Source organism: Haliaeetus albicilla, chromosome 22 (assembly GCF_947461875.1).
Source record: "Haliaeetus albicilla chromosome 22, bHalAlb1.1, whole genome shotgun sequence".
Classification (NCBI taxonomy): domain Eukaryota; kingdom Metazoa; phylum Chordata; class Aves; order Accipitriformes; family Accipitridae; genus Haliaeetus; species Haliaeetus albicilla.
The window spans coordinates 24,502,071-24,517,688 of NC_091504.1; the positions used below are offsets into that span (position 1 = coordinate 24,502,071).

Here is a 15,618-nt window from a genome sequence, read left to right on the forward strand (position 1 = left end):
GGGGAAGCCAAGGACAGAAATAGATTAAAAAATAGGAAAAAATACATAGAGAAAGGCAAAATATGCATACCTGGATTCTTTATGTTTGGCTAAGAACAACTCTCTTGGTGAAGAAGAGTCCTTTCTTCTCTGCCGCTTATAGTCTTAGCTTGATTGGTTGTCAGAGGTCCCTGGTAATTGATTACTCCGTTCTAATAAGACTTAGTCTCCCTAAAGAAAAGCAGCCTTGCAAACATCATGGCTATTTCCAAGCCTCTGCAGTTGCCAAAAGTTCCGTGTCTGGACTCACCAACATGCACCACAAACCCAGGCAGTATTTCAAAGTGGGTCTTTATTTTTTGAACTAACACAAACACAGCACGAAAGTAGCAAGGCAGTTAAAAGCACAGAAGCTCAACAGAACTGTCTCGTACTATTTGTTATTTCTGATTTTTTTCAAATACATTCTAAACTGAGGAAAGCTTCCACCCTCCTTGTAAGGGGTTGAGTTCAGTAGAACTAACTTTTCTTAAACTGAGGCCCTAGTACACATTTTAAAGTACCATCACCTGCAAAAGATCAACATAAAAGCCCACGTAACAGGGATTAGTAATGCATATTCTTTCCTTACCATCAGAACATACTTAGCAAAATACAACAACAGCATTCTACCTCTAATAATACAGTAAAGACAGTCTTTTTCCTAGCTGTTATTAATAGTGTAATCTCTTATTTCCAATCTCTTTTCCCAACAAGCTCTGACTCGCCTCTCTAGGATCTGCCAGTTTACATGAAAGAACATTCACTTTCAGTCCGGTTCTCCAACTGGGTGACAAAGTAACCTGTAAAAATAATTAAGGGCCTTTGTTTTTACTGCTGTATAGCACTTTGAAATATATTACTTCCAAATATCACACAGCATGTTTAACTGACAGATTTGGTTATACATATTTTACATTATTTTATGTATGAGTACACGCATTTTGTGCTATATACCTGTCACTACTGAAGTAAAACACTTTCATTTTTTCCTGGAAATAGGGGCAGAGTGTGGGAGAGATGAAAGAGTAAGAACAGTCTCAGAAGCACAAGTTTAAAAAAGGGAGTCAGTTTAGAGTTGTCCTAGGACAGGCAGTTCTATGAAAAAGAAATCCAGTGCAGTATACAGCATGCAATTCAATTGAAAAAGTAAAGGATATTGGAAATAATAGCAGATCTTTTAACAATTGCTCCAGGTGTGTAAATCTAATATTCTTGTTGCTTTAAGGAGAATTGCAGATTTTAGACATATCTAATCACATTATTACAAAAAATACAGGTAACTGAGAAATATACTTAGGTAGCCCCGTATACTGTACAATCTATTACATATATTGACTGCACCTTATTCTTGCAAACAGATACTGTTAACTTTATTCATTATAAACCTACAGCCATAGAAATCAGTGACTGAGTAAATCATGTATACATGCTTTTGAAATACCAGCTCCTTAATCAGTATTGGCTAAGGGCAGTTTGTGTCTTTCATAGCTTGACTGAAAGAGGCCTGCGTATATCTGATCCTGCAGGGACATCCCCTAATGTTGAAATTATGACAAAAGACTATTTACTTGGAATATTCAGAATATGTACAAAACCTAATCCTTATTTTTAAAAGCTCAGCAGAATTGACATGGAATTTTTCAGTACTAAATATACTACCGAATGGGAAACAGCCACTGTTTTAAATTAACATTAAATACTAACTTTAAAATAAATCTTGCTTCGTTCCAAAAGAAGTTGCCATTTCAATGCAGTCTTCTTGTCTTCTGCTAGAGCAAGGAATTCATGGACCTGTTAATGACAGGACACCACAGAACACTTCTTCAGCACATAGTTACAATATCTCCACAACGAAATGATGATGGAAAGAGCATCTTACACATTTTTATACATTTCTAAGCTGTATTGTTCTATTTTAACATAGTGTTTGGTGTGATATATGTACCAAGACAGTCAGATTAATCAGAATAAATTGCAGGGTGTTTGAGAATCAAAGTTAGGGAATTCCAACCACATTCTCAGAAAAGTGTGAATTAATTAAAATAAAGCAGTATTCTGAATAGGGTATTCACTCTTACATTTAACACGTTTCTTCTTATTAGCAGCTACTGACTTCTAACTTTTGACTTGTTAAAAAGCTGAGTGTATGTGTATCCACACGTACATGCAAATTTTTTTAACTGGTGTACACATACACATGTACGAAGAACATTTACATGTCTTTGTAGTTTTCTTCAAGCTTCACCGCTCAGATCAAATAAGAACAACCTAATTCATTTCTACTTACTGTGCAGCCTAATGTTTCCTCAGCTACACAGTCAGACAGGTAACAAGAATAAAGAGTGCCTGTGTGATCTGTCAGATCAACGAGTATGTCAAAGCTTGAAAAAGTTGACTTTGAATATGAAGAGACGTCACTGCAGAAAGTGCATGTGTTTGACATTTCATTCACTATAAAACGGCATATTGAACTGAAACATAAGAAGATAATTAATGCATATATGTAATTCCTCCTTCTTTGAAACTGTTTTCTAGACTGAGACTTCCCAAGAGACTTTTCATCTTTAAAAAAAATTGTTCATCTTCTAAACTCTTAAGTCTCAGACAAAATGGCATCTTTCTTCTTCTCTCCTCTAGGACCACAAAGAGCAAGTCCTTCATAAAGCCAACTCCTCTTTCTTGCTACTTCTGGAAGTCTACACAACAGAAATCCACATGGCATCCTCCAGAGGAGTTTTATTTCTTGTCCAGAACTGGACTAAAATATTGTTCTATCTAATTTGGGTCAGGGGAAGAAGGACAAGAACTTTTTAATACAAATTTAAAACAGGCAGTCACTTACCATCTGTTGCGAATAACTTTAGATGCATTATCATCAATGTCCAGTGTAGAAATGTAGCCATAAATAATGCCATAGACTGGTTCAAGTTTCCCATCACTCTGTAAAGCTTTTTCTTTCAGCTGTTCCACCGTATAAATATCAACTACAGTCTCCACTAGAAGTTTAAAAGACATGTTAAGTGCGTCTGAGAAAGAAACAACGCAGAAAAGCAACAACAAAAAAGGATCTTAAGGTAATAAAAAGGAGAGGATTTGACCTAAAGTATCAGAAAAACCACACACCCCTTCCATTTGAAGTAGGCTTATCATTTGGGGACAAAAAAACAAAACCCAAAAGCACATTCAAATCAGGAAAATATCTAATATTTAATCTTTGTATCCCCCAAAATGAGCTTTTGACAAACACTTTCCCTCTCCATTTTTCATACTTATTCAAGACAGAATGAACATGCCAGACACGCTGCAATTGGCATAGTCACCAACGCTGAAGATACATAACTGATAATATAAGGGATAGCCCCAGTAACAATAGTCCAAACTTTAAATATTCAGTCAGGCTATACCTTAGTTTTGTTTCTATGAACACAGAGCAAGAACCTGATATTTCAGCTGCACTATGAAACTACATCACATAGTTAAATAAAATCGAAGTGTTTGGATCCATGCTTACAGTTAATGGATCCTTTTGACTGCTCCTCCATTTTATCATGCAAAGCTCCTGATTGTGCACTCTCTTTTATGAAGCTGAAGAGAACATTTGCTTCTGCTGTTTCTTGAAAATGTATTTTTAAAAGTTATATGTAGCATGTAAAAATAACAGCATAATTATATTTTACAACTTTTTATTCTGGTAGTACAAACACGTTGTCTCTTGGAATTAGCCAAGAGATGCTTTTCTCTTTTTTACTTTAACTGTTAGTCCTACAGGGAATACATGAAAATTGCTTAGATAAAATTAAAAAAAAAAAAAATAAAAAAAGGAAGAGAAAAGGGTGGAAGCCAAAAGCATTGGTCATTACATAACAGACAAGAAGCAGGGACCTTTCCAAGGCAAGCAGGTAGAACGAGTCAGACCTCCAATAGATTCGTTCATGCATTCTAGCCTATAATGATTACTAATACCAAAGCAATACTTCAACAGCTCTTACCTGGATTAGTTGTAATGATGGTTTTTGATATCACAGTTGCAGTCATACAGTTCCTAAATTTGTCAAAATTTATTCTCACATCTGATGCAAATATTACTGTGCACAAAAAAAACCCCAGCTGTTACTGTAGAATAAGTATCACATTAAGAACTACAGTAAAAACATAAAAACCAGACTATTATACCTGTTTCTCGTGGGATCCAACTCTGTGCAAGCTGGATAGATTCATTATCCCAACTAAATTAAAAAAAATTTAATGTATTGAAACATTTTTGAAACAGCACTCAAACTGTTTAGTACTAAACTACTAAATAATATAGTTATAATTAAATTGGCCAAAGGGGACACAACTCCTTTGTTACATGCACATGCAAATGAAATGCCATGTATATCCACAGGCATCTAGTTTGCAGCCAGCCAGGATGCTTTATGTATGGTTTAATACGGTCCCTACTTTATCCCACGCCAAGCAATTTAAAATAAAGGGCTATTAGATTGTTCAAAATGATTTAATGCAGAATATACCTGGAAAAATACTGTGTGTGTTTCAGAGCTTTGACAGAAGTAATTTCTAACTAAAGCAAATTACAGTTAAAATAACTGCTTATCAGCTGAGCCTTTTCTGTGGGAACAAATTGATTGCTGACATCACTAGGCCAGATGTTCAGCTGGCTTTCCAACACTGGAATCCTTGTAACTGTGGATGATGAGACTAGAGTGAGGTCAGAGTTATCCCTCAAAAATGGTAATTTGATGGTTGGGTCCCTTGATGAAATCTCATTCTGTTCCTTTTAAGTTTGGAAGGCAAGAATACTGCCAAAGCACAGTTTTGTTCTGGTGGGTTTTTTCCTTAATCCTTGGAAAAAGATTTAAGATATTTACTTTTCATCTAGTATTGCTCAGCTACCTCTTCACTGATGGCCTCTGAACTGTCTTGACTACAGTGCTGTTGCTCAAGGATTTCCTGAATCTTTGCCTCTGCATAGGGCTCCATGAAAGTGCAAAAGGCACAGTTTAGGGTAACCACAGTAAGACCACCTAGTCTCTGCTTCTGAGGTCTCCTGAAGCATACAGCTCTGCATCACTATGTACCAGCACTGAAACAAGAGCATTGGGGCTGCTGCTGCAAATTAACATTGGTGGCAGCTCAAGGGCTAGAATGTTCGTGTGTATACATTAACTGTGCTAAACATTACACTGACTGATAACAGTTTCTAACTTGGACACTGAGTGCGATGCTATCTTGCTACTTCTAGCTAAGGAACAAAGGTCATTTCAACCAACAGACAGTAAACCCAGTGCAAACAAATACCCACATACCCTTGCACGTAGATAAGCCACAAGTTTATTTAACAAACTATGGGCAAAATGCAAATATTCCTGTGTAAACAAATCTCTGTTTACATGCATAAATGGTATGGACGTAGTCATGTCTGTAAGTGGGATACAGTTTGAAAATATGGCCTAAGTAGTATCAAAATGCTTCTGCGCTATTTTAAAAGTTTAAAACTATTTCAACCTATTTCCATTCCACTTATTAATTCTGCTTGGCTTTAAAAATGAAGCATACTCCTCTTCTCCCCCCCCGCCTCTTTTGTGGAAGAAATGTGCTACCTTTGCAACTGTTTTTAAATGCCATTTCCTGAATTAGTTCAAATTTCCACATTAAAAAAATGTAACTATTTGGAACTAAGCTTCATTTTGGCATTCATGAGCTAACAGTCTGTCAGCAAGTCATAAAACTAGGCAATACATGTAAGGTCACTCTAATGAATTTCTTTTTTAAGCCTCTGTTTAGCATACATTGCTGCCCCCTCATAGTTGCCACCCAAATAATAATACATTTAAATTAAAAGATAATATTATAACAGTATGTATTATAGTTAATTTCTTTACCTACTCTTGCATTAATTTGAGTATTTTAGTGAATTAAAAAACATTTTACCATACTATTGGAAAAGACATCTCTGTTTCATCGTACAGCTTTATTTCACACCTCTGACCTTTTCTTTTGTCTGAAGTCATAAAATACTTTGGCTCCCCAACCTTTAAGAAGAAAGAGAAGCAGTCACTTTTCCTCTAGTAAGTGTTTAGGAGAATAAAAATGATAACCTAGAAGAGTTAAAAAAGTGGAAAAAAAAATACACCACTAAAAGTTTAACAACAGTAATTTTACTTCAGGATAAAGAGACACATTTTATTTTATAATAATTCGCACTTTACGTATTTGCAAGTTATCTACTGCTTGCACATGCATGATTTCAAAAAGACAACTGATGTAGGACATTCCATTCCCTTAATTTCCCCTTGTATGGTTGTTGTAACTCCGCTGAAGTGACTGCCAACCTAAACAAATGAACAAACAAAACCAGTGATTCCTGTCCACTATGCGTCCCAAAATCCATATTCACACTTAAGTCAGTTAAATCGCCCATGGTACTGTGACTCCTTAACTTACTGACATTACAGCTGCAAGCACATTAAGGATTCTTCCATCAAGGCTTTGTCCATTTGCAATGATATCACCCAGTGAATAATAATCCTGAGGGTCCTTGACAGGCAGGTGCAACAGAGAAAGTAGTTTGGTGTCCATTTCATAACACGAAGATGTTTTGACCACTGAATGATTTTCACTGAGCAATAATTTGTAGCAACTAGATAGTACGCACAAAACAAATCACATCAATCAACATTTCACTCACCAATATACTAACAGTGTAAAATGTTAATTCAATTCACATGAGAAAATAACTGCTGATTTATTCCTCTATTGTTTTCCCTAAAGATATGGAAAAGTTTGAATTAATTTGTTCTAAAATTATTTTTTTAAAATTATATACTTTACTTCTACCAAAAATGTATTATCCTGTACTTTATACTTATTTATAAATGAAATGCTAGCAATGTACAATACATATTTGTAAATCTTTCAGTCCTTATGAATCACTAAAAATAAGATAAGTTCCAAAATGTCTGTAATCCAGGTAATTAAGAGGTTTTGGCATCATGACATAATAAGACACTACTACAGTCAGACTGGATTTGGTAAGGTGCTTTCAAAAGTAATAGCCCAATGACCTAAGTAATATTTGTAATGCACTCTTAGCCAGTGGAAATAAGATATATTCAATATATTCTGGATAAATATATTTTACAAATGCTTATGAAATCTATAGATTTGGAGAGGAGCTCTTTTCCTCAGTGAAGTTGTAGCCATATGTTTGAGTTAATGCCTAGGCTGTGGTGATACTGCTTAATTTAGGGTTAAACATGATGCATTGTCCTTTAAGAAGGACCATTACTCAATAGCTTCACTATGCAGGCCTGATTACTTTGTATCATACCTTACTAACGACTATGCCCTTGAAGAGGAACTAAAGACTGATAAAAAGGGAACATCCTGCTCCAGAAGGCGCTGAAGGCCGGATGGTTGCCAAAGAAGCAGGAACTAGGGGAAACGTAAACGCAGCAGGGGGAGATCACAATCACTGACTCAATTCAAGACTGGAAAGACTTGCCCCCACACACACACATTCCCTTTCAAATTTTAGTAGACTGTACTCAAAGAATGGCATTTACTCTGTTTAGTTACAAAGAGCATTATTACTTTCTGACAAGCTCCAAAGCCATGTACTGAGAAATATATTCTCTTTTGAGATTACTTGACCATACATGGTTGAACGCAGGGGGAAGGTACAGCTACATAAGAAAACCAACCTCAAATACTTCTACCAATCACATGCTGCTGCAATCAGCTGGCAACTAAAGTATTAACTTTTATCTTTCTGAAAAGAGCTATTAGTCTATGTTTTAAATTTACCTAGGAGTTACAGGGTTGAATTTTTCTTCCCTTTCTGCTTCCTTTGACTGAACTAAAGGATTTTCAATTGTAACTAAAATAAAACATTGATAAATAATGTTAGAAAACTGAATATAGATACATATAAAGAGAGATGGCTTTTAAAAATGGTTGTTTTCAAGGTCAATAAGGAAAGGAAAAGGTACGTGCAGTAACTACTGCCAAATGTTTTCATACTGAAAACCATATCTGTCCAGACAGCGCACATTATAGCCAAAGTCCCACAGGAGTCCTCAAGACATTTAATGGAAACAAAACGACACTGAGTTCTTGTGTGTACACTCTTCATAGCTACAAGTTTTATCCAAACACTCTGATCTAGCAACCATGGGCAGCAAAGTCTTTCCATTAACTTATCAAGATAAAAGTACAGACTGTAAATAAATACAAGATTTTTGCTGTGTTTTTATGAACAAACATAGTCATATCTATAACTAAATGAAGACAAACACCAAACTACTTTACAGAGCTTATTTTTTGTAGTTTATAAGAACAGAATATAATGTAAGAATTCAGATCGATTAACTATAGGTAAATTCTGGGTGGCTGCATTCAGTGGGTTTGTATCTGGTCTTTTTGTTGACATATTTACTGGTTTTGAATTTAAATGCTTGAAATCTCATTCCTTTCCTCTTTATACTTAACATAACTGAACAATTTGTTTCCAATTAGACCGTTTTCTGAGTCCTCAGAGAAAAATATAACAAAACCACAAACACATAACACTGATTTACTGGGGGAAAAAAACACATTCAAACAGAAACATGTTAAGAATAAACTCCAGCTTACCACAGTCACCAACTCTAAAGCTTTCTGAAAGTGATCTAATATAGTCTTCTCTGCCCCAAGAATTTACATTTATAAAACAAGTGGGTGAGTCACGAATAGTAAAACTGAAGGTGTATCTTTCAGACCCAATGTCTGCAAAAATAAACAGCACTGTTACAATTTGTTAGCACAGCTTGACTTCAATCTAGAATACACGTATAAAAACTATTATTTCGAGGCTGTCCTAGATTTTCTGAATTTACTACCCGAAATCTGGTGAGTACCACTAGAGGTCAGCAGACTGTTCAGTAAACACACTGGTGTTCCTCAATGGGGATGGCTACAACTCAGGCCGTACTTGTACCATCCCACCCACGTACACATATCACTTAACCTTAGGCAGCACCATATAAACTTACAGATCTAATGCAAGAGAAATGAAAGAACTGTACGATGCTACATTTAAGGCATGGACAAACACATAAACAGGGCTAACGCATAAAGCAACGCTATGAAGGAGTGTACATACTAGCCCAAATTTTGTAACAGGTAGGCTGTCTGTGTAACAGATGGCTGTGCCCACGTACGAGACCACCGCAATGACGTACAAGGCTGCAGATCACAGGCAGTATTGCTGTCCAGATAGTACTGAGGGGTTTAACTGAATGAAGCAAAGTGTTTCCAGCTCTAGGGAAAGTTCATGGTCAAGAGGGTATCAGTCTTTGAAACACTGCATTCCCTTTTCTCTTTCAGCTGATTAACAAAGCTTTCCATTATGCAATATGCTATTTTTAAATTATCAGTGAAAACTGTATAGTGATCCGCATAGAGTAAGCATAATCTGACTGTAGTTCCATGGAGGCATAAACACGAACACCACATTTTCAGACTGTGTAGAATTGTTTTTGGTGACGATGATGACTTCCTTCTAAAAATCCACCACTAGAGCAGCTCAGCATGACGACAACGCCAACAGAATAGCTGAGCGCTTCACAGAGCTGGAATGGTGCCCTGTGACTGGAGATGCATCCTAACAGTGTCTGTGTCAACTCTAAGCTGTAGATATATTGGTTCAATTTCCAACTAATGATGTATTAACAATGTATAATTGCCATTTTTCTTTAGGACTATATAGTAAGATGAAGGTAGTGCTACCCAGACCGGAAATTACTTGTTCTGCTCCTCAAGACATGTCCTTAACATTTCTGTTTTAAGAGAGAATGAATATGAAGGGACTAAGTCTATTCCAGCAGTATTTATATAATAGTGGGTTCATATCAGTACCATCTTCTTCAGACCTTGAAACACTTACTTCCAAGACGGAGTTTTCCAGAACAAATTCTAATTGATAAGGTTTAGCCAAACTAATGCTGCTCTTTCATCTTGGTTCTCAAACACACACAATTTTTTTTGCACATTTTTATTCTATACATTTTACACTAAAAGAATTCTGTTTATCATTTAAATACTGATTTCAGTCATATATGCCAAATTATACCATATAAGAAAATGAAGTAAAAACAGTTAAAAGGGACTGTACTTTTTCTGTCTGGAAAGCCTCTGACATCTGTTTTCCCAATAACCACACCGATTACATTCTAAAAAATAAAGAGATTATAGAATACAAGTATTAAACACAGATGTATATGATGAATTAGATTTCATGGACTTGTACTCTATTGATGATAATAAACATATTTCTGAATGGTAATCATTTTAATCTATTTATTCCACAGTGCCATATGACCTAAGGACTAAAACATAAACATACAATCTGACTTTAAGAAAAAGAGTGACTAATAAAAATATTAAAAGAAATACATCTGTTTCTGTTTGTAAAGACAATGGGAGGACAAAAGTTCATCCAAAACATTCACAATTTTGGCTGTTCTACAGCAATCTCTCCTCAGGTAGGCAGCAATATTGTTGTTTCATGCTCTCTGCACAGGTCTCAGATCTCCTTAAATGCACCATGAAAATTCTGGACAGGATTTATTTTACAGTTAAGCGTTCAAGGTTTCCCCTGCTGTCAGCACCGAGGTACACACGTGTACATCCATAGGGAGGGCCATTTATCCTATCCTCATCTAAGCAACATAAATTTTTACAGGTGCCTCTTTCTTGCTGTCTGTCTCTCAACAAAGGGAGCTTAGGCAATGAACTTTTTTGATGTTTCAAAACAAAAATCAATCTTATTCTGCTTTGCTAAACCTGTATTTATTATGCAAAAGCACCCCAGTCTCAATTGTCAAACAAAACTACTAGGAGCAAACACAGACCGGAAGAAAGATAGATATATATAATATATTTATATAAATAATATATAGCTGTGTGGTGTTTGGTTTTGGGGTTTTTTTCGAAATAAAAAGGTCCTCCTCAGTGTGAGAGAAGAGTATGGCAGTGCTAGTTTGGGATTTAAGAGGTAAGCAATGAGAGCTGGTTTGGTAACAAGGACTGGAAGGAGCAACTGACATTGCAATACTCCAAGGGTCCTTCAAAACATGAAGCGTGCCACATCTCTTCCACGTCACATGTGGAGTTACTTGCAGTACCGCCTGACTCTCTCATTCAAGCAGGGGAACCCCAGCAGTCAGCTAGCAAGGGGCAGTGTAACAATTTAATAACCCACACAGGCTGAATTTTGCACCTATTCACAAAGCAATGCAACCTGACGCACCTCACTGTAACTCTACAGTATTGACATGTGCTCAAAAATTAGATCACATGTTCCCAGTTTACTTTGAATCACTAGATGGAGCAAGGTAACTGTCTTATCCTAGTGATGGAAATGAGCTCATTAAGAGGATGTATGTGTACAACAGCGTAATATCCTAGTTCTTCCAATCTTTCTAACAGAGTGTTTTCTATCTGTCCACATTACATATAGTAATTTAAATAAGGATTTTATTTTTCTGGTTTTGGCTTTGTTTCTTAAAAAACAAACATTTCAATTAAATCAAAGTGCAACATACCCTATATCTCACCACCAGTCAGAAGAACTGACATTCAGAATGACTCTTCACATGAATTAAGCTAATGTCAATCTGCAGTTTCCAAAAGAAACCTCCCGTCCCTGCTGCAGATATATTCACCTCTCTTGTATTAGCACTAAGTCTGCACAGCAAGCTGGCAGAAGGAAGTGATCTGGCTGGAAACTACTTTGGGGGGGTCAAAAAACTTCCATTTCCTTGATCAGTTTATTGTGCAACAACACAAGCACTAGTTTCACCAAAAGAGGAGCAGAACACACCTGCAACGAGGAAGCAGGCCGTACTGCCTTTTTTGGCAGAGCATTGTTTGAGGCTGCTCAACCAAATCATGAGACTACAGCATTAACACACTGCAAGTTTCTTAGACTTTGATCTATTTCACTTTTAAAAAATAAACTGAAAAGTAAAAAAATATGACCTTTTGATACTTTGAATTATGTGTGCTCAGGTGTTTTAACGTCCCAAACACATACTGATCATTCTATCATGAGATACTAGTGAATTATTTTCTATAAAAATACTTCTTTTACTCTATGTTGCTAATTGCAACACTCAAGATTAGTTTTATTTGTAAAATAAAAGCTTTTAACCGAGTTACTGGATCACTCTATTTGAGAGTAACTGTGAGTGACAGCTTAAATTAGCTTTACTGGAGACCAGGAGTTTATAAAAAGTTGAAAAGAATATACAATACGTCTGTGAGGGCACATAAAACTCCTTCTCCTAGTTCACCCCTTTTCTGTGATTTCTCTTCCATTTGTTTAAAATAAATGAGAAAAAAAGGGCTAAATTGTGCCCCTCCCAAATAAAAAAGTTTGGGACGGGAAAACTCCTTCTTTTCACTCTCTTCACAAGCATCAGGACTTCCATGGGGCGTACAGCTCTATAGACAGTGCATCTACTTTAAGCTGGACAGGGAGATAGGGTTGTAACACCGCACCACAGCTCGCAGTGACTCCGCAGGGAAACCCTGCCTCTCTGGTTTGTTCTCCAGGCTCCAACTCCCCACAGCACTGAACACTCAGAAGACACGTTATCGCTGGTGGGCTACACAGTGAAGGGTGAGAAGTACTGCAACAGAGAATAAGGTAGTCTTCTCCCTCCCATATTAAAACATCATCTTGGAGAGCAAAGAATGAAAAACTGCCCTCCCCAGACTTCCTGGTTTTTATTCAACCATCTAAAACTCAGAAGGGAAAAATACTGAGCTTCACAGCACATTCCCCTATTCATCTCTTACTCCAGTGATGATAATCCTCACTTCTACCAGGACAAAAAAAACCTAAAACAAACAACAAACAAAAAAAACCCCGTACTCAAACATCTGTATGAATCTGCCAACTACAAAGCTTTGCTGTTTAAGTTTACTTTTTGGTTCATCCTGCTCTCCTGTACTCCCACAAGCAAAATTCTTAGCTTCTTATAAACTGACAACCACAAAACCTGCTTTTTGTTCTAAAGAAACAGAAACGATCCTATCTGACATGTAATTGTGAGATTTTTATCCAGTTAAAACACCATACCATTCACCAAGAGTTTTGTTTGAATAATTCAGGACTATGTTATTTAGCCCAGAGGAATTGAGCACACAAATAAAGACTGCAGGATTGGGCCTTACGTTCAGAGCTTGTAGTGAAAGACTATTATAGGTTACAGATGTATTGTGACTACATAATGCTGACTCTGTACGTGTCTTTACTAATTCAGCATCCATTTAAAACATTACAAAGAAGCCTCTGATACTTTCAGACATTGAATTGTCCGGTCAATATCTATAGTTGTGGTATCCACATACTATGGACAGCAACAGCATCAATTTTCATTCTGCTGGTTTATACACAAAGAAGGTAAGGTACTTTATATCTAACAATTATACTAATGCTATTAGTATCTAAATACACATCAATTACATAATTTTGCAGTAATATAATACAGTCATATACAATTTCATTTGAGAACAAAAGTACTATGTCTATGAGACTTACAGGACGAGCAAGATTTGGATGCAGATCTGAAAGTGCAACAAAGTCCCGTGTTGAACTAGAATAAGCCATTCTTTATCTGTAACTTGAGAAAACTAATTTAGATTTTTTGAAAATCTAAACAAATCACTTAAAACTATTCACAGTGGAATAACAAGTTATTTTTTTAACACAAATATTTTGACCTAAATAGCATCTGTTTTCACTAAAAAGCGTTTCAAGCCATCTGAAGTAGACAATTCTTTATTGTTTGTATTTGGTGATGTAAGTTATGAATTTTACTATAACTACCTATGCTTCTCAAATAAAGGTTTGTAATTTTTATTTATTTATTCATTCAGCATTAAATGACTCCATTAGCACCAGCCTCTGAAAAATATTTACCCTCCTTCTCCTGTCTGGGAAGTCCAACTGAATTTAATGAGGCAGTTCATATATAAAAGGCCATTTACATGGGAGGAAAGAAAATTTCTGAGTTGCAAATCACCTTAATTGAGGTTTTGGACTTAATATTAAACTACTTTAGAAAGTGAGTTCATTCCTTCCTCGAAGTAGAAAAGTTTTGAATTTATTAAAATAAAATTTTAAAAAATCAGTTATTTTCAGGCTGCCAACATAGCATGACTGCCCGTTCCTGTGAGCTACTGCGCACTCAAGTCCTCTCTATTGATACCAAAGTCGGGCCATGGATGCTTTGTTAGCCTGTCTGAATGCCTCTTATTATTTCGCGGGTACCCTCAGAGACATTATTGATATTTAGCAAATAGTTGTCAGATTCTATTTTTTTGTAAAAGGAACCATCGAGTTGTCCAAATCTTAATAACCTTTAATATGAGAGAACTGCTGACATTTTTCAGAGGACGCCTGTTCAAACTTTATAACAAAAGTCCTGAATGGCTTTCGAGGTCTTTGTACCTGGCACCTTGTGTGAGAATTGTTAACCATTTCATTGGGCGTTAGTATAATGATCTGTTGAAAACACTAGGAAAGAAATAGACAGTCTACACTTTAAAAAAAGTAAGCAGTTATCTGACAACAAAACGATTTCTCTTAAAGAGCATTTCAAACTAAACTCTCACAGAAAGGTATCCCAAATTTGCCTTACAAAAACTACCGAACAATGGGGCCCTCAGACCTATTCCCATCCCATTATATGGAAGAATTCACACTCACTTATGTAGGAAAGTCACCTCAGCTATACCTCCAAGGCAGGTTAATATTCTTGCCTCAAAAGAAGTTAAATATTGTTAAATGTCATACCTCGCACCACAGCTGAATCAGGTTAAAGAAAACAGCACCAGGAACCCAAGTATCAAAGGAATATTAAAGAGGCTATTTAGGCTTTAAAATGCTACAGGCCCTGACGGGGGAAGCAGCAGCATGCAATTGCACCCCTCACTCACCTCCTCAGAAGCAGGGGCTGAGCTCCCGCGGACAGCTGAGGGAACTTTCTCTCACCACCACCCAGGATCAGACCTGCTTCTGAGAGAAAGGACAAGATGGAAAGCACAATAAATAAAAGTACGAAGCCTTTGGCACCACCACCCCATCCCAAACTGGTGTCTGGCACCAAACGAGCTTGCACCCCCAAAGCCAGGCTGGGCTCTACACTGCAAAGAGATTTTTCTTGCATGGGCCCATCACCATCCTCATTTCTTTCCCTGCCCAAGCCCGAGCAGCTCACGGCCGCTGTCCCACACAGGCAGGGACAGTGTCAGCTCGGAGGCTGGGCAGGCAGGAGTCCTTACCGCAGCCTCACCTACCGCCAAAGGGTCTCGGGGGAGACACAGACAGACCAGCTGGGATGGGAAGGGAGCACCCTGAAAGGAAGGCGTGCGGTGCTCAGGACAGGGAGACAAAATGGCGGCGAGCGCCATAGGCGGGAAAAGGGCTTTGCGCCTTCTCGCTGCGTGCGACCTTCCTTCAAGGTCCAGCGCGGGCGTGAGGGGGAGCGGTGTGAGGGCAGCCGCGGCTCCACACAGCAGGCACCGGCCACGGCCCTGGGGCTT

The 15,618-nt window shown here is 37.2% G+C and overlaps 1 protein-coding gene across 1 annotated transcript; it reads right to left on the reverse strand.

Moving 5' to 3' along the window:
• Nucleotides 1-269: 269 nt before the first annotated feature.
• MEIOB (meiosis specific with OB-fold) lies at nucleotides 270-13,681 on the reverse strand. Its single transcript, XM_069809344.1, has 13 exons — nucleotides 13,613-13,681; nucleotides 10,178-10,235; nucleotides 8,659-8,790; nucleotides 7,831-7,903; nucleotides 6,469-6,664; nucleotides 5,956-6,056; nucleotides 4,195-4,247; nucleotides 4,011-4,106; nucleotides 3,533-3,634; nucleotides 2,864-3,017; nucleotides 2,309-2,492; nucleotides 1,726-1,812; nucleotides 270-821 (listed from the first exon to the last, which is right to left on the reverse strand). Exons 1-13 carry the CDS (start codon nucleotides 13,679-13,681, stop codon nucleotides 693-695), a joined length of 1,434 nt encoding a protein of 477 aa, XP_069665445.1. The 3' UTR covers nucleotides 270-692.
• Between the last annotated feature and the right edge of the window lie 1,937 nt (nucleotides 13,682-15,618).

Bases quoted from the DNA above. Each gene is read 5' to 3' on its own strand.
- MEIOB (XM_069809344.1), bottom strand. From the start codon at position 13,681: ATGGCTTATTCTAGTTCAACACGGGACTTTGTTGCACTTTCAGATCTG. The intron at 1,813-2,308 runs GTAAGTAGAAAT...TGTCATTAACAG, and splicing joins AGGAAACATTAGGCTGCACA to GTCCATGAATTCCTTGCTCT. The intron at 822-1,725 runs GTTAGTATTTAA...TTATTTTTACAG, and splicing joins GAAGCAAGATTTATTTTAAA to GTTACTTTGTCACCCAGTTG.